This window comes from Dama dama, chromosome 4 (assembly GCF_033118175.1).
Source record: "Dama dama isolate Ldn47 chromosome 4, ASM3311817v1, whole genome shotgun sequence".
Lineage (NCBI taxonomy): Eukaryota > Metazoa > Chordata > Mammalia > Artiodactyla > Cervidae > Dama > Dama dama.
Window position 1 is genome coordinate 19,820,055 of NC_083684.1, and position 25,013 is coordinate 19,845,067.

General features: G+C 61.7%; 1 protein-coding gene across 4 annotated transcripts in view; it reads left to right on the forward strand.

The window, feature by feature from the left end:
- The window catches only part of ZFPM1 (zinc finger protein, FOG family member 1), a 61,097-nt gene extending 46,563 nt beyond the window's left edge, over positions 1-14,534 (forward strand). For 2 of the 4 annotated variants that reach the window (XM_061138349.1, XM_061138352.1), the window contains exons 5-10: positions 6,700-6,802; positions 8,367-8,576; positions 11,753-11,986; positions 12,180-12,275; positions 12,358-12,504; positions 12,605-14,534. In XM_061138349.1, coding sequence (XP_060994332.1) covers positions 6,700-6,802; positions 8,367-8,576; positions 11,753-11,986; positions 12,180-12,275; positions 12,358-12,504; positions 12,605-14,412 — 2,598 coding nt within the window. In that variant the 3' untranslated portion in view covers positions 14,413-14,534. The remainder of the gene's footprint in view (positions 1-6,699; positions 6,803-8,366; positions 8,577-11,752; positions 11,987-12,179; positions 12,276-12,357; positions 12,505-12,604) is intronic. The other 2 variants (XM_061138353.1, XM_061138351.1) reach the window with 2 other exon arrangements.
- Positions 14,535-25,013: the final 10,479 nt, after the last annotated feature.

Sequence of the window (25,013 nt, forward strand, 5' to 3'; positions counted from 1 at the left end):
GGCCCTGTCGGTGCCCGAGCGCCTCCAGTGCGGGCTGATGACCACTGGGCGACATGTCACCTGTCTCAGGGCCACTTCTGAGGTACCCTGTCCTTAAGGCGAGTCTGTGCGGCGTCCTCTCGCAGGGGGCACAAGTGCTCATTTTAGAACCTGTGTGAGTAGGTGTGTGGGCGGTGGAGTGGGCACCTGCTGTGATGGGGAATGGGGTGGGGAGGGAGGCTGTGCATGATGAGTGTTCGGGAAACACCTCCAGCCGTGGTGACGCTGGCCTGGAAGGCCAGGCAGCACCCAGCTTGGCTCACCCAAGTCCAGGGCCCAGCGCCCTGCATGTGCAGGTGCAGCCATGACCTGGGCCCTTGTGATTGCTAGTGTGGCATTCAGGTGAGGCTGGATCCAGGGTGCTAGCAGGTGCCCTGTGGTGCTGGGCCTCTGGTCGGCCTTCAGTGGCAGTGCGGGGCCGTGAGGGTGGGCTTGCCCCTCCCCCTCCCCACAGCCCTAATCAGCTCCAACCCGACAGAGCCCGTTTCTCTGCAGAGGGAACCAGGCCCAGGCACAGGGCCTGCAGCAGGGCTGGCCAGGAGTGTGGGCAGGATCCCCAGCCATGCCCTTCCGACAGTGGCTCACGGCCCCTAGCCACGCTGGTGAGAAGTGAAGCCTGGGCATGGGTCACGCTGGGGCAGAGGTCTCAGAATCAGAACCCGGATTTCAGGAGCTTGGAGATGGCTCAGCAAGGTGGTGGGAGGCTGGCCCAGGACGCAGGGCACCCACCTTCAAGGCCAGGCCATTACCATGGCACAGGGTCAGACCCTGGGGTCTCTCACCCTGTGGCCGCTTTGCCGTGTGCCCCACCTCTCTGAGCTGTTCTCTCCTCAGCCCGGGGAACCTCAGGGGGACACAAGGGAGTCCCGTAGGGTCCTTGAGGCCTGAGCCTGCACTCCCGGCAGTGAAGAGGGTGGCAGAGCGGCAGCTCTTCTGTAAGGCGGGGAAGCCGGCTTCCCGGAGTTGCTGGGTGGGTTAAATGAGGTGATACACATGCGGCGATTACCCCAGGCCACACCACCAGGGCAGCATGGCCGGCACCCTGTGGAGGGCGACCCTCCTGTCCCAAGGCCCCAGGCAGGTAGGAAGCAGCAAGAGTTCCAGCGTGGATTTCAGCTCCTTGGAAGGAGCCAGACCTTGGCTCCACTGTGTGATTGAGGCTGTGGTGCTTACCACAGTCCCTATGGGCAGGAAGCTCCCTGTCACTGGAGAGATGCAAGTAGCAACCTACCCTTGAGAGGGTAGCTGTTAGGGGGGAGTTGGTGGGAGCTCTGTGACTGTCACATCTCAACTCTCAATGTCGAGAAAAGCCGTAGGGGTGACAGCACCAAGGCAGGCTGACTGGCTCCCTCCGTCTGTCCTGAGCCGGGCCCCCACCTCTCCCTCCACTCCTTCCTCCTTCAAGGGACAGCTGGGTGTTCCAGACACAACTCTAGGCACCTGTCTTTAGACTTGGCCCCTCGTTTTCTCCCTGCTGGAGGGAGGCACTGTTGTTCCCAATGTCCAGATGAGAAAACTGAAGCCCGAGAGGGGAGGTAACGTGATGCAGTCACCAGGACCAAAGAGCAGAGACCCCTGAAGGTGGGGCTGGGGGACTGGAGCCCCAAGATCCCCACTGCAGCCCCACCCCCGGACCCTCCCCTCCCGCCGGCGGCCTCCCCTCTGGAGGTTCTTGTACTCCTTGGGCCCAGGGCACAGGTCAGCCTGGGGAGACTTGGCATGAGGCTGGAAACCCTCTCCAGGCAGGGAGATAGTGTCCAGGGAGCACTCCTCTGAGACTCGCGCAGAGGAGCCCAGGGAGGAAGGGCAGCCCGCTCGGCCTGCGACTTTATCTCCTGCAGAATTAAATCCTTGATTAACCCTTATCTCCCCAGCAGGCGCTATCTCCGCCTTGGCGCCAAGTGTCCAGACACGCGTACAAGATGATTGATTTCTTAAAGATATGCGTGCCTCTCCGATACTTCATTTATTGTCTAAATATTTTCGCTAGTGTTCCAGCGGGCCCCTTATCGAGCTCAGTTGATGGGCCCAGCTCTCTCCCCCGCGTACCTCCCACCTCAGACCATCCCATCGCCCGCCACGCAGCTTGTCTTTGCTGTTTGGAGGACGAAGTGGGAGAGGGGCAACTCTGGGGTGCGGCAGCACTTTCCCACAATCGCCCTGGGCCTAGGCCGCCTGCAGAGTGGAGGGGAGGCACGGTGGCGTCCCTGCACACGCTGGGCCTCGGGGATGGGACCGAGGAGAGGACACAGCGCACAGAGCCTGCCAGGAGTCGAGTCAGTTCACTGTGGGACCTCAGGGTATCCCAGGATGCAACTGTGGCCTTTGCTGAAAACCCAGGGGTTGGAGGCCCAGCAGTGTAAAACGTGTACTCAGATGCAGAAGAAATGTTCAGGATGGGTGGTGGGTGGATATGTAGATGGGTAAGAGAATGATGAGTGGAGGATAGGTAGAGGGGTGGATGGATGGGTGGACAGGCAGATGGTCGACAGATGACCTGGATGGTAGAATGATGGGCAGAGGTGGATGGGAGGGTAAGTGGATACTGGCTAGATAACTGGATGGATGTGTGTACAGGCAGGTAGATGTTGGATAGAAGGTTAAGTGCTGGATGTATGGGCAAAAGGTGGATGGCTAATAGAGGAAGAATAGTAGATGGACGAGGATGGATGGAAAGCTGAGTGGACACTGGATGGATAAATGGATGGATGCGTGTACAGGTAGATGTCAGATGGAAGGTTGCGTGCCGGATGGATGGGCAGGTGGATGGTGAATGGATGAGTGGATAGTGGATGGATAAATGGAAGATAGATGGACAAGTGAAGGATGGATAGGTGGGTGAATCTGTGGGCAGGTAGAAGATGGGTGGATGAGTAGGTGAATGGATGGATAGGTAGGTATGTAACTATGTGAAAGGGTAAATGGATGGTGGATGGATGAATGAACAGTCAGGCCTGCACTAACCTGGCCCAACCATCTACCTGTCCAGCTGCCCTCCCAGAGCTCATCCACATTATCTGCAAGGCCACCGTGACGTCAGTGAAGGGCAGGAGGGACCCTCTGGAGGAGCAGCAGGTCTGGGCAGGCAGCCCCTGCCCATGAGGCTGACATGAGGTCAGCTGGCTCCACACAGATGGGGCTGGGCCATCGGGAACAACCGCTTCTGAGCGGCTCTCCCCATGGGATCCCCCCCGACCCCAAAGGCTGTCATCAGTGGTCATGGCCAGGCAGAGCCAAACTTTCAGCAGGACGAGCCCTGCCTGGCCAGAGGGTGGGGTGCTGCAGTGCACCGGACCAGTGCCCTCCCGGTGAGGTCCCTCTTCCTGCGGCTGCCATAGGGAGTGACCCCTAAGGGAAGACGCCCAGCCCGGGCGTGGCACATGGTGGGTCCCTTGTGCCTCTCTCGCCTGACACACCTGAGCCGCCCCCAGGGTGGGGATGCCTCTGGCAATGCTGAGTGGGACGGACCGACAAGACAGGGGTGCAGGCCTGACCAGAGCCACCACAGCCTGCGCCCCTGACCGCCCGTGAGCCTGCCCGTGGTGCCCTGGGAGGCCTTCCGCGGCCGTCTGGCCCCCTGAGCCAGGACCCCGCTGCCCCGGACACTGCTTCACGGACGCAGTGCAGGTTTGGGAACAGCCTGAGATATGGCTGTCACAGCGGATGCGGTGGAGATAGGGTTTCTGATGGTTATCGGCGGGCAGAGAACCCAGACACTGACCTCTTTGTTGGGGGAACAAGGAGGGTTCTCAGATGCACCCAGAGAATTTAAAGGGGCCGCCCGCTATCCCGGGGCTGGGTGGGGAGGCCTAGTCAGGAAGGGACCAAGCAACCCCCACAGCTAAGGCAGGGTGGCGTACCAAGCTTCTTGCTCACTCTGGACCTAGCCTGTCCAGAGCGAGCTAGACCCAAACCCAGCAATGAGCCTGGGGGCACCCGGAGAAGGGAGGTAGCCAGTCTCTGATAGTTTTGGCAGAAGGGCCAGGCTCACACCCTGCTGCCCACAGGACCTTCAACCACCAGAGAAAAGGGCTCTGTCCCAGGACTGCCTGGAATTAGGGTGGGGGCAGAGGGGGAGAAGAAAAGATAGAATAGGGCAGCTGGAACCGTGTCCGCCCCTTCACAGCAGGGGGGCCAGAGACTGAACTCTGTCCTTACCGCCCAGGGCTGGGCGGGGGGCGGGCAGGCTGCAGCTGCCGGGACAGGGTGGGTGGAGGCGTGCTCCTTTCCCTAGAACTGTGGTGGGGCACTGGTGCCTGCATCCCTAGGGTCCAAGTGCCGGAGGGGAGGCTGGGGTGGTGGGCTCAGCCTTCCCCATGTAAGTGGGGGCCAGGCTCCCCCAGAGTATTAAGGGCCAAGGGAATGAGGGGGAAGGGTCCTAACACTGGATCTCCTGGCCCCTCTCCCTCTTGGAATTCAGGCATGGGGTCCCCATGTCCCCTGCCCCTCGCCCACCCTCATGGGCACCCAGCCAGTCCAGGGCAGCCACCAGGCAAGGGGCAGCTCCTGGCAGGAGGCACAGAGCCCCCAGGAACATGGCGCTGCCTCCTGCCCTCCGCGTGGACGGACGTGGAGAATTGAGGGTTCTGCAGCGTCAGCAGGGCTGTGCTTTTATCATGCCGCGAACACGCCGCTCCCGAGAGTGATAAGCACTAAACCGACCGGGAGGCTGTCAGTCTCAGTTTGAGGGTTTAGAAATATTGGGACGAATAATTAGATTTCATATCGTTACCGCAGCACCCATCGGAGGATCAGGCAGATTAATTTTTTTCTCCCTCCTCCACTCATTAATATTCATTAGAGACGCGGAGAGGCCCCCGCCTCTGCGAGCTGCCGGCCCAGATCGGGCCAGCCAGTATGCAGGAGCTGCCGGCCACGCGCTGCTGCACCCACTCCACTTTGGCCCCGGCCTGTCCCCAGCTGTGGGCGGCAGAAACCTCCCAGCGGGGAGACCCCCGGCTCTGTGGCCGTCCCTCAAAAGCCAGCTCCTTGGTGGAGCCCCTCGCCTCCAGTTGATGTCTGGCGGTTGACAGCCTGGTGGCCTCCTGGGCCCGGAGGCACAGCCCCTGCCCGCTGTGTCCTGCCGGCCGGAGGGAATGGAGGAGCAAGGGTGGCCATGCTCCTGTTCTTCACTTGCCAGGCAGGCGCTGTCCAAAGCGGGGGGGAGCGCCACACCGACGGTGACTGCCCGGTGCCCCAGGGGAAACCAAGTCACAGAGAGAGACGTGACCCACCCCGAGAGCAGGCGGCAGCACAGGGTCAGTCAAGGGGGCAGGCGGGCTCTGGGCATCGCTGTCTGCAGAGATGCTGAGGCCCAGGCAGGGTGGGCATGGTGCTGGCCAGCTCCACTCCCGTGACCCGCCGGCTGACTATTCTCCGCTCAGCTGTTCCACGACATGAACTGTGAGGCTGGTCCACTGGCGGGGCTGCGCAAGTCTGCCGCAGGAGGAAGGCAAGGCGCGAAGCGGTGTGGTGAGGCCGCTGTGCACTGAGGGCCAGTGCCCTCCCAAGTCTCCCAGTCAGGGAGTCTGAACTGCACCCCAGTACCCAGCTCTGGAGCCCACGTAGTCCCTGCATGCAAAGCCCAGTAAAGCCGTGGGCTTGGACCAGACATGGTGGTGCCCACAACCCATCAGAGGAGCCCCCCAAGTGCTACTTGCCCCAGCCATCCCACCATGTAGCATCCTGGCCAACTGCCACGTGTGCCCTGGGGTGCACAAACATCCCCATCCGGGGGGCAGCAGGTAACACGGTCTTACAGTTAGCTCAACACAGTTTGCACATGGCACTCAGGGACTGAGCTTGGCCGCCCCACTGGAGAGGAGCAGTCCAGAACCCACCCAGCCCTTGGGCTGCAGCCTGACGGGCGGCAGTGGTCACTCCAACCACCTGGGGCCAGGCAGGGCAAGCTGGCCCTTGCACTGCTCCCTGCTGGGTGCCTCAAAGACCAGACTCTCAGGCCAGGCCACTGGGGGAGTGAGCTGGCCCCCTTCCCTTCCCTCACCTGTGAAGTGGAAGGAGGGTGCTGCCAGCAAGGTGGGGGGGCGAGGGGCTGACCACGCTCTGGGAGCCACGAGGAGGCTGGCTGCTCAGCCAGCAAGGCAGGGGGACATCTTGCTGCCCGGGGTCCTCATGGGGCAGCTGGGCCCAGGTAGAAGTTCCTCGCGTGTCCACCATCTGCCGGCCCCGGGATGGACGGAACAGAGGTGCGCCGGCGCACCCCAGGGCTGGGAGGGAGGACAGGGACGATGCCATCCCTGTCCAGGGACCAGGCCAGTCCCCTGGTCACTCCAGGGGTCTGTGCGCCAGAAGCCTGAGCGTGGGGTAGCAGCCCACTCAGGAGGGGGCGGCTGCAGCGAGTGGAGGTCTGGGCATGCCTCTACTCTGCCACTCACTGTCTGTGCAGCCCTGGGCGAGCTGCTCGACCTCTCTGGGCCTTAGTTCCCCAGTGAACCCAGCACCTGACCCGTGGAAGGCACCGGCTCCCTGCGGTGTGCCTGTTGCTAGCGTAGTGCTTGGCGCAGCCTGGACAAGATACCCATGGGGTGGACTCTCAGGCTTCTGCCCACGTGGCCCCTGGGGACGCTCCTGGCCTACCTCTTTCTCTGCTGTGTCCGGGAGCATGACTGAGTGCTTGCTGACCCTTCTTCCTGCCCCCAGAGCCCAGCCCTGACCCTGCTGCTGGAGGACGAGGCCTGCTGGCTGAGGACACTGCCCCAGGCCCTGGCTGAGGCTGAGGCCAACGCGGAGATCTACCGGAAGGGTTGGTATCCTGGCGCTTCCCTCACGGCTTCCGGAGGAGGGGGTCATGCTCTCCCTGGGGCGGCCCTTAAAGGCAAACCAGCCTGCCTGGGCCACTGCTGCCATGCCCCCATCAATGCCAGTCTGAGGCTGGACAGGCGTCTGCCTGGGCATGGAGGAACAGCCCCCCAATGAGGCCAGGACTGCCCTCAGGACCTCTGGGAGACCACCAGGGCAGCAGAGGAACCAGGCCTGGTAGGCTGCCGGGTCTGGCAGGGGCCGGCAGGTCCATGTGGGGTCTCTGTCTTGTGAGGACAAGGAAAGCACTCGCCCCCATGTCCCTCCTGCGCCATCCAGGAGTGGCCCTCAAGGGAGGGGGGCAGGCTGGGTCCTCAGCACCCCTGGTGTCCTCGTCTTGCCTGCCCAGGTCTGCCCAGACCAGCCTTCCCAGTGTGTGATGATCTGGGCGTCAAGGCGGGGGACCTCCCTTTACAGATGGAGGCTCTGGTTCCTGGGTGGGTGGGGGTACAGACTCATGACAAGTTCTATACCCAAGCAAGGGCCAACCACCACAGCCTGGACACCGAGAAGGGCCATGTGCCTGCTGACCACAGGAAACCCACCTCCTTCTCCGACAGAGGGCTCCACTTTGGCAGAATGTTCTGGGGGTGTCCCCCTCACCATCGCCTGAGTACAATGAATTAAGTTTCCTGGGGGCAAGAGGGGACCAGGCTGGGCTGCTGCTCCAACACCCACCCTAGCCCCTCCCCATGTGGGGTCCCCGGGGCACGAAGGCCCAAGCGGTGGTTGAGATCAGCACCCAGGGACTTGAGCTTCCCCTCTGCCCTGTGCTGACCCATGGACCTGGCTAACATGGCCCCCGTGTACCCCTCTCTAGAGGACCCTGACCCCTCCTCCCTGCTTGAGGGTACTCTCCAGGGCCCAGAGAGCACTGGAGGGCCCGGGTTGGCAGCAGGTGACCAGCTAGGGGCCTGGACACCTGACTGGGACATGGCCTGGTTAGCACTGCCTGGCCTGGTCAGCAGGGCACATCTGCCTGGGTAGGACAAGGGTCCCTGAGGGTCTCATAAGGTGGCCTGGGGTCTTGCCTCTTAGGGAAGGCAGGCTCCTGGCAGCCTCTGAGCTGGACTGAGTCCTGTTAGCCGAGGCTGCCACCTGCAGGCCGCTGTGGAAACAGCCATGCCGGCTGAGCTGTGAGTCCTTTCCAGGGCTTGGTGAGTGGCTACCCAGCCCTCCGGTCTGCTCAACTCCCCTCTCCCGGAAAAGGGCCCTCCCACTCAGACAGGCTTGGGCAGGGAGGCCCAAAGAGCAGGCACACTCCGGGGGACCACTCAGGAGCCCCAAGGATGCAGGGGGCACCATGGAAACTAGCTGGCCACAGCTGCCCACCTGGTGTGGCCTCTCTCCGGCCCCCATGCCTGGCTGCGGAACCCAGGTGTCTAAGATGGGGTCGTGCAGAGGCACTCAGGAGGATAAGATTGAGGCGGGTGGGTAGTCTTTGCAGAGGCATGGCCGTCGTGGCCTGGAGCTGCCGGCCGCCGCGTCACAGCTGCCCTCCCCCGCAGATGAAGCCCTCTGGTGCCGGCTCACCAGGCCAGTGCCTGCAGGTGGACAGCTGAAAGTGCTCCTGGTAGCCAAGCCCCCCAGCAACCCCAGCCACCCTGTGAAGAAGGAGCCGGCGGAGCCCGAGAGCCCATCCCCCTCCCACCCTGACATCCAGCTCCTGCCCCAGCAGGCCGGCATGGCGTCCATCCTTGCAACCGCGGTCGTCAACAGTGAGTAACCCACTGCCACTCACCCTCTAGACTGCAAGGGGTGCCCAGCTTAAGATCTGCAGGGACCAGTCACCTGGTCTGTTAGCTGACTAGAGGAGGCCTGGCTGTGGGGTTCCGGGGAAAGCCCCACGATGCAGCCCATGGGTGAGGGGGTCTTTCACCTGGCATGTCTGGCACACACAGGTTCTGCAGCTCCTCCTCGGCCAGCCTGTGGGGCTGGGGTGGGGCCTCTGATGCGCCCACTCTGGGGGCCCTGCCTGAACCCACTATGTGCTGGCCCCGCTCCCTGCCTCCCAGTTGTGAGGGATGCGGCCGTGTCCCTGGGACAGAGCTGCCGGTGAGAACAGCTGAAGCAGAGGGACCCTCCCCACAACCAGCAGAGGGTCTCGACTTGCTTATTCCTCAAATCCTTGTTTGATGTCCACACCACACCAAGCAGTGGGGGGACCTGCCTGTGTTGAGGGAACCACTACCACCCCCAGGGCAGAGGCAGGTGGCCACAGGCAGGTTCACGATGGGGGGAAAGCAGTGACGTGGGCACTGGCCGGGGCTGCCTCAGTCAGGGTGCTCGGGAGACCCCCAGACCAGGGAGGGCAGCTGTGCGGACAGGCAGCCCAGCAAGACCATCACCTTGGCCACAGCAAGATTCCGAGAGTGGTCCCATGTGAGGGTGGGGTCCCTTCTGAGAAATGACCCCAGCAGAGGGCTTTCAGGCAGCAGTGTGTATGCAGTTGCTAAGTCAGAGATCCAACTTAGTTCTAAAATTGCATGGCTGTTAGATGGAGAAAAGTGGCCTTCTTCTTAAGCAGGTCAAACATGATGATGACCTGAAGCAGGTGGAGGCACCGAGGCAGAGGCTGGAGAGGCGCTGGAGCCTGAAGGCCTGCTGGGGGAGGAGGCAGCGGCACGAGGCCAGGACTGCGGCGTGGCCGTGGACTGTTCGTCCGTCACAGGCAGGGAGGAGGGCCCACCCAGCAGCCTGACCCGAGGCGCCTGCTGGGCACTAAGTGGACCTGTGCTGGGACTCAGGGTGTGGCCAGAGTGGGGAGCTCTGGGCAGGATGAGGCCCCAGGGAGAGACAGCATCTGCGGACACTGGAACAGACAACATGACCCAAACAGTTGCAGCCAAGTGAGGTGGGTGTCGCCAGAGGGGAGGGGGACAAGCGCAGGCAGGAGGCCCGTACCCAGATCCCACATGGAGGGATTGTACTGGACAGGGCAAGGCCACTGCCCCAGGGAGAATGGGTCCTGCAGGGGGCTCAGGGCGGTGGTGAGCACAGAGGGGTCTCATCTAAACACTGGAGTTTCAGGAAAGAGGGAGGCTGAATGGAAGGGTCTCTAAGGGGCCAAGATGGCCACTGCACCAGGGCAGGAAATGGCATCCGTTGCCCAGCAGGGCATCTCCCCTCTGTTGGAGGGAGGCCTGCCAGGAGCCCCCGTGCTGGAGGACTTCCTCTAGAGCCAGCCCAGAGGCAGCCTCTCTGGGTCTCCATTTCCCTCCCCTTGAGTTTGATGTTTCATCTGTGAGGCCATGGTGGGCTTGCTATCGAGTTTACACCAACCCCACCCCAGCCTCAAGTGGGTCTCCAGCTGGTGGTCTAGAAAGGTCCTCAGATCCTGAGCTCCACAGTCAATCAGACCCAGTTTAATTCCTGAGACTAGCGCTCGGAGCCTCCGTTTTCTCACTATGAGAGGTGTGGAGCTGATGCCCATCTCAAGGCATCTGTGCAGGTCACGGGGCTGTGTCCACCCAGGACTCGGGTCACCCCTGGTCAGTGGGGCCGTGACTGTCCTCGCTGTTTCAGGGCTAGGGCTCACCTGGGGCTCCAAGGTTCCCACCCCCTCCCCGTGCCACAGCCAGCCCCCCACCCCCCAGGACTGAGCTTGCAGATACCAAAAGCCCACCACCAGCTCCAGGCCTCCGCTGGTAAGAGAACAGAGCTGCCCTGAGGCCCCCAAATAAAAGGGAACTTGAAAACCAGTGGTAACACAGTGGGAAGGTTGGGGCCAGTGAAACTGCAGATACTGCGCATGAAGGGACGACCTCAGCCCACAGACAGGTACTACATTCCTGAGAGCAGGGCTCCCCAGCCTCTGGGATCTAACACCTGATGATGTGAGACGGAGCTGATGTAACAGCAGAAATAAAGTGCACAATAAATGTGATGCATTTGAATCATCCCCAAACCATCCCCACTCCACCCCCATCTGTGGGAAAACTGCCTTCTATGAAGCTGGCCCCTGGTGCCAAACAGGCTGGGGACTGCTGGTTTAAAGGAGGCAGAAGGTGGAAACTTGGCAGCACCCACGGGCGGTGGGGAGGCAGCCACCTCTTCAGTAACTGCCAACCAGCAGGATGAGGAACACATCCTAACCTACAGAGTTTAAAACCCCAAGAAGGGGTCCCAGCCTCCTCCACCCCACATCAAGGTCAGGACACAGAACAAAGCCTCCCCCTGCCTGGGTTCAGCCACAGAGCAGGGCAGAAACGACAGGACATTCCTTAAGGATCTCTGAAAACCTGAGGGCTGCTGAAGTGCCCATCAGAGAAATCCTCACCAGTTGGCAGGTCCACCCCCACAGGCCACACTCCCATAAACCAGAAACGCAGAGGCAGCCCAGGCGGCTAAGTGTGGCAAGTCAGCAAAGCCTGACCAGTAACACATGGAGCCATCAGGTTGGGGGTGTATTTGACTCGGACGCTCTTCGTCCCCGCAGCTCCTGGCCTCCACCTGCCCCCAGCGCTTGGGGACACGTGCACCTGGATGCCCACCCATCTGTCTCCTCCTCCTCCACGGGCACCCAGCTCCAGGCTGTCCCCCATGTCCTGTCATCCCCACCGACCACATTCCTTCCATGGGCACCCACAAGACCCCAGCATCTCCTTACAGGGCTCACTGTTGGAAAGCAGTGCAGGGGCCATCCTGGAGGACCCCATCCACATGTCCCCATGGCATCCTGGAGATCCACAGAAAGGGGACACGGTGTCATCAAGGGACACCTGAGAAGGCACAGCCCAAGTCACAGGCCTCACTCCCCTGAGCTGGAGGACCTCACGGCACAACCCTCATGTTGCAGAGGGCCATGCCTGCCCTGGGTGGGAGGTGGCCACACTGCTGCCGGGGCACCCCCTCAGGCTGGGCCCGACTCTCCCCTGCCTTCTCGTCCCCTCAGAAGACGTCTTTCCCTGCAAAGACTGTGGCATCTGGTACCGTAGCGAGCGGAACCTGCAAGCCCACCTCCTCTACTACTGTGCCAGCCGCCAGGGTGCTGGCTCCCCTGCCGTGGCCGCCCCGGAAGAGAAGCCCAAGGAGACCTACCCCAATGAGCGGGTCTGCCCCTTCCCCCAGTGCCGCAAAAGCTGCCCGAGCGCCAGTTCCCTGGAGATCCACATGCGTAGCCATAGTGGTGAGCACCCCCCAACGCCGTGTCCTCCCACCCAGGCTCACCGTGCCTGTCCTGGGGTTGCATGCCAGCTATATGTGTGCCTGGGTGGTTCTCTCTACGACTCCCTGCTGCCTCCCACAGGCCCCAGGGTTCTGGGAGGCAGAGCTTAGGGGTCTTTGGCCAGTGAGGCTCCCTCACAAGGCCTGTGTTCCAGGAGAGCGCCCCTTCGTGTGTCTCATCTGCCTGTCCGCCTTCACCACCAAGGCCAACTGTGAGCGGCACCTCAAGGTGCACACAGACACGCTGACCGGTAAGCAGGCTGTGGATGGAGGCCGTGGGCAAGGTCGGTGGGGCCCAGCGCCTAGGGCCCTGACTCCATGGCCCTTCTGCAGGAGTCTGCCACAGCTGCGGCTTCATCTCCACCACAAGGGACATCCTCTACAGCCATCTGGTGACCAACCACATGGTCTGCCAGCCAGGCTCTAAGGCTGAGATCTACTCACCAGGGGCGGGCCACCCAACTGCCAAGCTCTCCACAGGTGAGCCCCTGGGAACTGGGAAGAGGGGTGGCAGTTTCAGACTTGGTTCTGTACCACGTCTGCCCAGCCCCGTTCTCCCTTCTCACCCTCCCCGCTTCAGGTCTGGCCCAGGCAGGTCCTGCTCCAGCCCTGACAGGTGGCCCCTGGGCTCTCCCCACAGACAGTCTGGCCACCTTCCAGCAGCACACGGCACTGCACGGCCCCCTGGCCTCTGCCGACCTAGGCCTGGCGCCCGCTCCCTCGCCAGGAGTGGACAGGAAGGCCCTGGCCGAGGCCACCAACGGAGAGGCTAGAGCAGGTCCCCAGAACGGGGGCGGCGGCGAGCCCCCAGCGGCCCCCAGAAGCATCAAGGTGGAGGCAGCGGAGGAGCCCGAGGCAGAGCCAGGGCCCCTTGCCCCTTCACGAACGCCTTCACCACCTAGCCCTGGCCCCGCGCGGGTGAAAGCAGAGCTGTCCAGCCCCACGCCTGGCTCCAGCCCGGGTCCCAGCGCACTGTTCCTGCCACACCTGCCAGCAGCGCCACCGGCCTCCGAGATCCTGGCCAAGATGTCCGAGCTGGTGCACAACCGGCTGCAGGCGGGTGCGGGGGTGGGCGCGCCTGCGGGCCTCTTTGCGGGGGCCCCCAAGGGCGCCACGTGCTTCGAGTGCGACATCACCTTCAACAACGTAAACAACTTCTACGTACACAAGCGCCTCTACTGCTCTGGCCGCCGGCCGCCCGACGACGCGCCCCCAGCCCGCCGGCCCAAGGCGGCCCCCGCCCCGCCTCGCGTGCCCCCTGCCCCGCCATCCGCCGAGGCCGAGGCGCCGCGCTCGTCGCCGGGTCCCGGGGCACGCGAGGACGAGGCGGGGAGCGCGGCCACGCCCGAGGCCGAGGCTGATGCGAGCGGCCGGGGCAGCGAGGGCAGCCCTAGCCCGGGCAGCGGGGCGGACGAGGATGACGACCCCCGCCGGACGCTGTGCGAGGCCTGCAACATCCGCTTCAGCCGCCACGAGACCTACACGGTGCACAAGCGTTACTACTGCGCCTCGCGCCACGACCCACCGCCGCGCCGCCCAGCACCAGCCGGGACACCCGCGCCCTCGGCGCCGCCAGTGCGCACGCGCAGGCGCCGCAAGCTCTACGAGTTGCACGCGGCCGGGCCCGCCCCGCCCCTGGTCGGATCTGCCCCTCCCTCCGCGCCAGGTCCCGCCCCTACGCCACCCGGACACGCCCCCACACCGCCCGCATCGCCGCGGCCCGGAAGCGGAAGTGGAGGCGGAAGCGGCCTGGACGCTGCCGAAGGCCCTATCGACCTAAGTAAGAAGCCGCGACGCCAGGCTGCTGCAGCCGTCCCTGGCCCTGCGCCTGGCCTGGCGGCCCTGGCCGATTACCACGAGTGCACGGCTTGCCGCGTGAGCTTCCACAGCCTCGAGGCCTACCTGGCACACAAAAAGTTCTCGTGCCCCGCCGCCCCGCGCCGCCTGCGTGCGGCCCCCGAGGACCCGCCCGCCGTCGTTTGCCCCTACTGCCCCCCGAACGGCGTGGTGCGCGGCGACCTCATCGAGCACTTCCACTTGGCGCACGGGCTGTTGCTGGGCAAGCCCCTAGTCGGCCCCAGCGCGGAGGCCCGGACGCCCTCGCCCGCTGCTCCCCGCGATGGCCTCAACGGCCAGGACCTGCAGGAGCCGCCTGCCAGCAGCCCCCGGCCCGGCCCGCCCCCAGCCGCGTCCCCGGAGGCGGTGCCGGCGCCCCCCTCGCATTCGGACAAGGGCGTGCAGACCCCCAGCCAGGGATCCCCGGCCCCCGTGCCCAACGGCAACCACAGGTACTGCCGCCTGTGCAACATCAGGTTCAGCAGCCTGTCCACCTTCATCGCCCACAAAAAGTATTACTGCTCCTCCCACGCGGCCGAGCACGTAAAGTGAGCGCCCGGCTGCTGCTGCCCTGCAGGGGCCGGGGAAACCACGCACGTGCCTCGGCAGAGGGGCTGCAGGGGACAGCGCCCGCCTGGACCTTGGCACTTAATAAAAAAGTTCAGTTCGCTGAGCACAGTGGTGGAACAGCCTAGTTCTCTGAGCAGAGGGCCCTACGGGGTGGGCGCACATAGGGCCAGCACCACACCTGAGTACACACGGGCCATAGCAGGCCAGAGTCACATGGTTAGTGGCCTTAAGAGCTGGATCTCGGCCAGGGTCGGGCCTGATGACACTGCTCTGGGCCCCTGGGGCACGGGGAGAGCAGGTGCTGGCCTTTCTGGTCTACTGCTGCCCTCCAGGATCCAGCCAGAAGCTCTCGTTTGGGCACCAGATGCCAAACAGAAGCACTTCATCCTGGCCAGCTCACAGCTCTTCCACATGCTCAGTGCTGAAAGCTGGATGCCACCTGTCTGGTCACAGGCCACCAAGTCATCCAGAGATGGAAGCACCATGCTCGCCAAGGCCGATGGGGGCAGAAGGGAGATGGGCAGCCGAAGCCCCAAGCCGACAGTGTGTCATGAGAGGAGCCAGCTCTTGGACTGGGGGCAGCAGGCACCTGTGGGGGCTGCAGTGGGCATGAGGTTGGGGCCACCCCACTCCCAGTCTGCCCTGCTGGTGCTATGGAGGCTGCATGCACCATGGCTGACCATGACCTGGCCCAAACCCAAGCAAGGAATCCGGCTGTGGTCTTGGCACTTGGCAGCTGGGTGTCTGTGGGCTTACTCCAGACTGGTGTCCCTTGATTTGAAGTACACAATGTCTTTTTCAAATACAACATACCCAGCAGGCTTCTGCAATTAAAAAAAAAAAGTGAGGCCTGACTTTTGGCCTTTTTCTCCTTCCAAATATCTGAAAGGCTTCCTGCCACACACCCAGACTCACTCTCCTGCCCAAGGCAAGTTCCATCCCACCCAGTCCTCAGTGGTAGAAGGCTGAGGAGCCTGTGTCAGGACAAGAAGAGCCCCCTCCTGCTTGCTCTCGGCTGACCCTAAGTACCAGGGTGTGACCAGAGTTGCTGGTCAGGGCCCCCAGGGAGCCAGCTAGCTTCCTGGTAGATGCCCCCCTTGTGAAGACCATCCCACCTGCCCTCCCAGGCTGGGGAATGGGAGGCCCAGTGCTTCATTTGCACAGACTTTGAGGTGCCACCTCTGAGTGGAACCACATGAGGCAGAGGCCATTAAACCTCAGTCAGGGTGAATGTCCCTGTGTGCTGATGAGCACAGAGGCTCAAAGTGGGAGGATGGGATCAGCGCCCTCCACCCTCCCACCCCTCACTGCATGAGTGGAAGGCAGCACCACTCGGAAAAGGGCCTCAGGGTCCATGCCCACGGATTGAGTGTGGTGCACTGCAGGATCCCAGAGCCGACCTCCGACCCCTGCCCCAGGCCTGAACTGCTGACCAGGCCGAGCTCTGCCCAGCCAAGGTTCCCAGTGCTGGGTCCACCCACCCTCCTAGGACCCCACCCCCCCATTTCCCACACCCTGCCTCGAGTCACCCCCATCTCCCTGAGAACACTACCATCACCACAGTCGCCACCCAGGGACACCAATCTCCAGAAGCCATGATGCTCCTGAACAACCTCCACCTGTGAGGGCTCAGGGCCACCACCCCCATTCGCAGCTCTCCATTCACTATCCTGGGCGGGCATGTGAGTTCCCATGACCCTACCTCTCTCCAGCCCAGCCATGCCCCTCGGCCCAACCTGTGACCCCACTACGTGTCCCTCAAAGGCCCTGACTTGCCCAAGACTGAACTCCCACCCCTGTCTCCGCCCTGTACCTACGCATGCACGGATCTGCATGTCTACTCACACCTCACTGTCACAGCAACTGTGATTCCACCAAACCCACCCCTGCCTGCTCTGGCTCCCAGGTCACCTCCATTCTCCCCCAGCCACCAATTCCAAACCTTTCAACCTCTAGGAACAGGTGCCTCCAGTTGCACCCCATCTAATGGACTGGCCACTGCCCCGGCCAGCACCGACCGCCCTTCACTGCAAGGACGAGTGGCTGGGAGACCAGATGGCGGCACGCCCGGCTTCAGGCCTTCAGGGTTCCTGCTGCACGGAGGTAGCGGCCATGCCGTCTCCCAAAGCCCTGTTCACGCTGCTCCAGCCCCCCTCACATCTGCTCCTGCGAAGGGCTGCTCCTGTCATGCGGCTTAGAGAGCTTCCCTAACCCTGCATCCTAACACCTGGTCCTCTCCCCAGAAGGGCGGTCACTCTCGGGATCTCCTGGTTTTATTTTCTTATCTCCTTCCCCCGCCCCGACTGGCCTCACCTGCCTTGACCGCTGCCTCCTGGGCACCTGGCCTTGGGGAGGAGCACATGATCAGATAAGCTGGGGGAGTGAAAGGACCTGCAGGGAAAAGAGAGGCCCCCCACCTCAAGGCCTCCACGAAGCCGGCCCTGCCTGGCCATCCCCTGCTCACTGCCCTCCTGCCTTTGGCCGCCCCTCCACTGAGCCAGTTTCGCCTCCCGAGGCCAGATCTGACCAGACGACACTGCACACACCATACGCACAGCGTGCGGTCCACAATGAAGACCACAGGCCACCCTCAGCTCCTCCTAACTGGGCCACCCACCCAGAGTGGTGTGCAAACCTCACCCAGATCGTTACTCCCCACAGCCCTGAGCACCCCGGGGCCAGTGCTGCCTGCACATCCCTGGGCACAGCCTGGCACCAGGAATCACTGCATATGGACGTTCCTGGCACCAGGGGTCAGCAGCGACTCATTTACGTGGGCCGGCAGGCCAGGTGACAGGAGCTCTGCTGGCCGGGCTGTCTCCTGAGGGGCGGGAGGGGTGGACAGCAGCCGCGAGTCCCAGTGCAAAGGGATCGGAGAATAGGCAGAACTTCAGCGCACAGCTCGCGGCCCCGAGTCTGGAGCTGCATGGTCTCCACCGAAGGGGAAGGAGCTACAGAGGGGACCGGCCAGTGCAGGAGCACCCCCAAGGGTTTGGCCCTGTGTGTCGGGGTGTGTGGGAGAAGGTGGGGGTCCCCAGGCAGAGCCCCAGCAGTATCCCTGGAGGTACAGCCTCGCCTCCACCGCTGTCCTCACAGGAGGGACACGGCCAGCCATACTCAATCAAGCTGGTGCAGGGAGCCCTGTGGCTTAATGCATTCATGGCCGCCATCCACAACCAGGCTTCCCCTGACCCCTGTCCAGCCTCACCTGCAGGCCTGCCCTCACCTGGCTCACGCTGGCAGCAGCTGAGAGCACTGACCCTGGGCCTCCCGGCCGCCCCAGAGACAACTTAGAAGGGAGTTTCTCTGTGATAGCTCCTAGTTCCCGAGAGCACTCTTCTCCAGGACAGCCACATCCCATCACCCAAGTCGGTGGAGGCCCTAAACAGGCCAGGGCCTGGGAATCAGCACTGATCAGCGGCCAGCAGAGTGTTCTCTGGCAAGTTTGAGAAATGCCTGCAGGGCAAGTGCTCCGGTCTTCGCGCCTCTCTGATCAGCCCAATGGGTGCAGGACGGCCCTGCCGAGGGGCCTCTCCGCTGGGGCAGGACACAGTCAGGAGGGGCCGGGCCCAGACCTCCACCCTTCAGAAGGGCAGGTGGCTGGGACTCTGCAGGGTCCAGTTCACTAGGTTGCTCGCGGGTTGGAACCACGGCCAGTGGCGGTCCTGGAGGGAGGTGCCCAGCAGCCTCCAGAGAAGGGACCCCGCCCTGACGTTGTGCTGCGGTCTGACCCTCCCTCAGGCAGTGCCCAGGCCCGCGGCCCCTCTGCTACCACACAGCCGTCGCTGCCACACTCCGCCCCGCCCCTGTGGGGGACAGACAGTGTCCCCCGGCCTGCCCCCGGGGCACAGCGGCATGAGACCTAGAGGCCCGACAGCATCAGCCTGAGCACCGGCTCCCCATGCACCTAAAACCCAGGAGGTGCGCACACACGCACATGCCCACACGGGCGGCCCAGATGCTGTGTTTGGGGCCGGGGTGGGGGGCAGGGTCCTGTGCTACTCTGTTGTGGGGGCCGCCCCATCCCGGGGAGGCTGACCAGGGCACTTGCAGAGGGAGGCAGCCACTGGGACGTCCACGTGACAATATGTCAGGTCACATCAGTGGCTGACAACAGGGAATTAGAAATGGAAACTCGAGATTCAAACATGTCTGGAGATTCAAAATAGTGCAGGACTTTGCACAGCAGGCCGGGGACAAGGCCACTAGGTGTCACGACACCAGCTCATTGCCTCCGAGATGGGGCCACCAGCCAGTATTTCCAAGGGCTCCAAAATGCAGAGCCTTTAAAAGACCCCCAGAGACTGAGGACCAAATTTTGGAGGGACACACGGGGGTGACCCGCCCCCACCCAGGACCCCCACCCAGCTCTGGGAGAGTCAAAGCAAAGGCTGCAGTCAGGAGGCCCCGGGCTCCACGACGAGGCTCCTCAGGACGCAGAGCCAAACCCCAGGGCACCGGCCACGCAGGCTCGGGAGGGGTCCTCCCCTGCAGACGCGGCGCCCGGTCCTCAACCAGGGGTTTCGCCACTCGGACACAAGGAAGCCAGTGGGAGACACTGAACGAGGCCCGACGCCCCATCAGACCGTGTGTCACATCACCGGCCCTGGCAACCCCCGATGGCCCTGGTTCCACCCGCAGTCTGAGGAGGCCCCAGCGGACCCCCAAGCCCGAGGATCCCAGCAGCCCCTTCATGACTCCCGGGTCCACCTTTTTTTTTTTTCCACTAAAGCCTGATTGTGATTCTCACTAGCACTGGACTCTGGTCCTCACTACAGCCTCACTCTGCTGCTCACTATAGCCTGACACTGTTCATTACGAAAGCCTGACTCTGGTCCTCACTAAAGGCAGAATCCGGTCTTCAATTAAGACTGAGGCTGCTCTTTAATATAGCCTGACTCTGTTTCCCCACCAAAACCTGACTCTGGCCCTCACTACAGCCTGACTCTGGTGCTCACTACAGTCTGAATCTGGTCCTTAATAAAGGCTACCTTTACTCTTCACTAAACCTTAACTTTACTTTTCATAAACCCTCACACTAGTCTCCACTAATCCCTGACTCTATCTCACTAAAGCTTGACTCTGGTCCCCACTACAGTGAGACACTGCTGCTCACTGTAGCCTGATTCTGGTCCTCCCTCAGAATTGGGTCTGGGTCCAGCTCTCAGAAGTCCACCATCATCAGCCCTCTGATCAGACTCACAGCAAGAAATACAGCTGAGACCACCAATCTGTCCAAGAACACTGAGGAATGAAACCTGTTCCCCACGAGGCTGTCGCGTTCTAACCCCCAGAACCTCTGCCTGCTTCCCTCCAGGGTGAAGGGGCTTCTCAAGGTGCTGCTGACCAGGTGACCTTGAGATGGAGAGGCCACGCCAAGGGGACAGGACGCAGAGGGAGCAGGGCCAGCTGGCAGGGCAGACTGCCAGGCAGGCAGAAGAGCAAGCCCCTGGACCCTGAGAAGGACCACCACCCACAGCCTGTGCGTCAGGTCTGGACCTGGGCGTGCCCAGGCTCAGCCGTCTCCCCAGGGGTCCCCTGAGCCACGTCTCTAACCTGCGGTGGGCAGAGCTCAGTCCCAGGGCCAGGAGCAGAGCGGCTTGAGCTCACCTTCCAGGACACTCCTGCCACCCGACAGACGGCAGGTGGGAGGGAGTACGGACACACAGACACACTCCTGTGCTTTTACACTAGCAGCTCTGAGGGTTCGCCAGGGGACCCACGGGTGCCCTCATCCCTTCCAGAGGGCCAGCGGGGTCCTCCTTTGATGAAAGTTGTGTGAGTTGTGGCAGGAAAGCCAAGGCGGCTGTGACAAGTGAACCTCAGTGCTGACCTAGCCCCTCCTGCCCCATCTCTCAAGAAAGCGACAAAAAGCAGTTTCAACTAAGAATGTCCCTGATGGAGCAGTAAAAAAAAAAAAAAAAAAAAAAAACATTAAGTCTATCAAATCTCACCCACTGAGCACCGTCTCCTTAACATTCTATGTGAGGATGGAGGAAGAGTGAGCTGGTAGCCCCAAGGAGAACCCTGGAGGACAGAAAGAGTCCCCAAGATGGACCCCCTGATGATTCCAGGGAACACTGTTGGCTGGAAGACTGGATGCTGGGCACGTGATTCCCGAAAATGGAGCAATCAGCCTGTCTAGTGGGGAAAACCCATGAGCATTTGTTGCCAGGGTTAAAACTGGATCTCTGAAGAGGAGATCAGAAATTGTGCCCATCACTGTCGGCTTGACAGCTTCTCAATATTTAAAGATTGTTTTGAAGAGACCGGTGACGATTTTAATGAAAGGGAATTTTCTAGGTTGTGAGATGAAAGGTGCTGGTCTTCCGAGGCCACGTGACTCTAACAGCGATGGGGGAGTCTCACAGAACCACGCAGGAGACGCGCTCACCAGAGGAAGCAGATTCCAGATGTAGGGCAGGCGCTGAGCCTGACTGCCGACTGCTCTTCCCCAGATAACGGAATGCAGAGACAACGTGTGTTTAGGTGAACCAGGAGACAACACGGTCAGCACAGAACTCTACACGCAGCAAGAACATCCTCCAGGGATGGTGATGGAAGCGTCATTTGAAGACACACAGAAGTGGAGAGCGACGTTCCCAGAGCTACAGGGACACCATGCCAGTGGGGCCCACGTCCACGGGAGGAGAGGAGCACATGGAGATGCAGGAAACCCGTCCTCCTTCTGGCCTTAAACTTTCTGAAAGTCAAACTCAAAACTGACAGGGAGGTCTCAGGGTTTATAAATACCGAGAGGTGAAACTGCATTCACTGAGTACAAATCACCCCAAGTGAAAAGGCAGAAAGCTCACAACAGGACACTGTGGTGAAGGGGGGGACACGGCAGCCCAGGGGGACCCGAAACTACCCACGAAGGTCTCCTGAGCAGGGCCCCGTCACGTCTCAGCCTTACTTCCGGAGCATCCGTCCGTCTGTCCGCACGGACGCTGACCACACACTTGCAGCCTCAGTCCCAGAGCCCAGGGGGGTCCCGTTGTGTGGACAAGGGACCACAGCCCAGGGAGGGGGACACCCGCACGGAAACCACACCCAGCTGCAGTCTTCCCGCCGCTGCCACATCACCTCTCCAGGAGGGGAGAAGTGCTCTCCCACAAAGGGCCACTTGTGCCCAGCGGTGGTGTCTATAAAGGGCCCGTTGGTGGCAGACCGTCTGCCTCCTCAGAGCAAAGGAGCCCTGCGTAAGCGCCTGGGAATCATTTGGAGAGAGATGACCAGACCGTCTAAGTACCAAGGCGCTGAGTTCTGGAGCCTTGAGGAGTTGACAGGCATTTGAGAAACTGCGGGACGCCTGCTGGGACGCAAGATACGGAGGTGGCGGTGTCCTTGGATGGATGGTGGTAACACTCTGTTCCCCGGGACAGGGCGGCTGTGCCAGGGCGTGCGTGCTCCCTGCAAGGACTGAGCCCACGGGCTCTGGGAGGTGCAACAGCCAGTGACAGGCACTCCGTACCGCTGGGCCGAAGGTGCCAGCAGGAGGCGAGGAGGGGCCAGAGAAAGTCAGCCTGGGAGAGGTGCTCTGCCTCTTCCTACTTCCCACCCCAGTCCGCTCCGCCCCACCGCCCCATGAGTATCCTGGGGCATCAGGAGCACAGCACCACAGGCTGGGATGCCAAGGCAGAGGTGAAGGTGTGGGCGGGTGCCCCTCCCGAGGCTCTGGGGAGGGTCTGTCCTCCAGTGCCTTCGGGCACTCTGCTTGCTCCCCAGGACGACTTGCCCCAAGGCGGGTGCTGCTTAGCCCTCCGAGCCCCGGGCTGTGGCCACTCCCCTCAGGGGTCCCCAGACCCCTGCCTCTGCCCTCTCTCCTCAGTGTCTGCGTCTCTTCTAGGGCCACTCTAACCCACGGTAACACCCGAAGGCAAGGTGTGATCCTTACCTTAATCATTTCTGCAAAGATTCTTCTTCCAAGCAAGGGCTCAGCATGAGGCTCCAGGTGGGCATGAACTTGGAGGACACTGACCTGATGCCCGATGGCTCTGGGGAGATTGGCCTCCCTCCTCCCCAGAGCTCCTGAAGTGTCAGAATGACCACCTTCCCACAACCTGGCCCCATGGGGTTGAGAACAGCTCAATTAATCCCTTCCCCTCTCCAGGCACCAGTGGTTTCCCTTGAGGAAAGTGCCCCACAGTCACGGAACCTAAGGCCGCGACAGGGGTCTGCGGTCTGAGGACCACAGTCACCATGTGTCCCAGGCCTGTCCTCACGCTGGGCCCCACGTGGGCTCCGATCCCAGTCTGGACCTCCTGGCTCCAAGTTCAGCCATTTCTGCGCTCTATGGCGACCCTGACGGTGACCATGGTATCAACCCTGAGACCCCAGGGGAGACTGGGGCACCCCTTTTTTTAGTCTGAGAGAGAAAAGCAGAACCTGATAAACAGGAAGAGCCACAGAGAGATGGAAAGTGGAGAGTGACGGCAGGACAGGAGCCAGGCTGGCGTGTCCACGTCATCCGTCCCCCTAGCTCTGTTCACAGCTCCCCACCTGCACCTAAGTGGACTCCGAGCCTGCCTGCAAGTCCCCCCAGGCAATCTGCCCCCCACCCTCCTGCACCACTCAAGGGAGGGGCACACCTGGGGGACTCTCTCCTTGGAGACAAGCACGCGGAGGGCACAGCGTCCTGGGGGTGTGCAGGGGCCTGGGGGCGGCCCCCACCTGCAAGGCTGAGGGCATGCTGGCGGCCTCCCCCACCCTCCAAAGGGACGGCCAAGCCCCTACCCTGCACCACCCAGGCCGCCCCGCACCCAAGGGACTGTGCCGAGTCACCTCGGGACAGCCCTGGTGATGGGGGTGAGGGGGACAACTGATTGTTGAGCAGCTTTATTGAGAAATAGGTCACATGCCATACACAGAATCACTTAACAGGTGTCCTTTTCCATTTAGCTTCTCTCAGGTGCACCCAGGCTTCAGCCTATGTCAGCGCTTCAGTCCCTTTAAGGATAAGTAGAATATTCCCCCATGTGGATGGATGTGTTCTGCTCATTCATTAGGTGATGCACACTTTTTAGCAGTGTGAACAGCATGGCTGCGAACATTCATGCACGTGTGTTTACATGGGTGTGTGCTTTCATGTCTCTGGACAGATGACCAGGTGAGGGATGCTGGGTCCGTGCCAACTGGATATCTAAGCTTTTGAGGGACCTGCTGCCCGGTCTCCATGTTTGACACCCACCCCTAGAACGAGAGGGTCTGCTTCCTCCTCCTCTTCTTAGATGGACACTTGCTACCACCCGACCTCCCGCTTAGCTGACCTCTGTCCTCCGGGTGTGGGCGGTGCCTCGCTGCCGGCTCACTTCCCTGTGGCTAATGCTGCTAAGCGTCTTTTCCTGTCCTTGCTGGCCATTCCTACAACCCTGGAGAAATGCCTCTGCAACTCCTTCCCTCACCCCTACGATGTTTTTATGTTCTCTGAAATGAAGAAGCTGAAGGTCATCCGAATCTAAAAGTGACAGGATGGGACTCTGGCCTCAGATGCCTGGACTGGATCCCACCCTGGTACTTTCCAGACATGTGGCCACAGGCAGGCCTCCAGGACCTTCGGTGCCCTGGCCAGCCAGGAGGGTGAGGGCTTGCCCACAGTGGGTGATGACCAGGATGAGCCACGGCAGGTGCTCAGGAGTGAAGCACATGGAGCCCTAGGGCAGAGCTAACAGTCCTTCTGGACCCAAGGCAGACCAAGTGGCGTGAGCGTGCCCCAGGTGTGCAGGCAGAGGAGTGGCCGAGCACCTGAAGCCAGCAGGTGAAGGCGGAGTGGGGGGTGAGCCACTTTTCCCTGAGGGGACAGAAGCAGAGCTGGGGCTCACCCCACGGGAGGCAGAAAGGGCTCCCGGCCCCCAGCCCTGGCAGCAGGGAACCGGTGTCACCTAGGGGGGCCACTGCCCATTCCTCCCACACAGTGTCACCCATGGAATCCCAGGTACCCTCCTTGACTCCACCCCACGCTCATGGCTGTATCGCTTGCCAATGGATCCCTGAGTGGCCCAGCCTGAGGGTCCCTGCTCTGCCCACCAGGACCACCCCCTCCGATCTGGCTGGACCAACAGCTCAGCCACCAGTTCCTTCCCAGGGCCTCCAGCCCAGCACGTGGCTGGTCCCAGGGGGTCATTGCTGGGTCTCAGAGCTGGAGGCTGGAGAGGATAAAGCTCCCCTGCAGAGCAGGGTCCCCCAGCCTTTGAAAAATCACAATCCAAAACTGTCAACAATGACCTCCGGTCTTTCTCTTCTGTTTCTTCCTTCCTTCCCCCTTTCCTTTCCCAGATACTGACATTCATTTTCTAAAACTACTGTTTAATCATCTCAGTATTTCATAAAAACACACTAACATAAAAAAAAAAGTCAGGAGGAGGACACAATCTCAGAACAAAAGGCAGTCTTTTACATGAAGCAGGTTTGACTTCATGAAACCCCCAATTTTGCTCTAGTTTTTTCCATTTGACTGCTGACTCTTAGAAATATTGTCAAAGAGCACCCATCCCAGGTCAGGGCTTCGGAACCTCTGCTCCCGTCTGAACCTTCCCACCCTGACTTCGTTTCACAGAAGAGGAAACAGAGGATCAAGGGGTTAA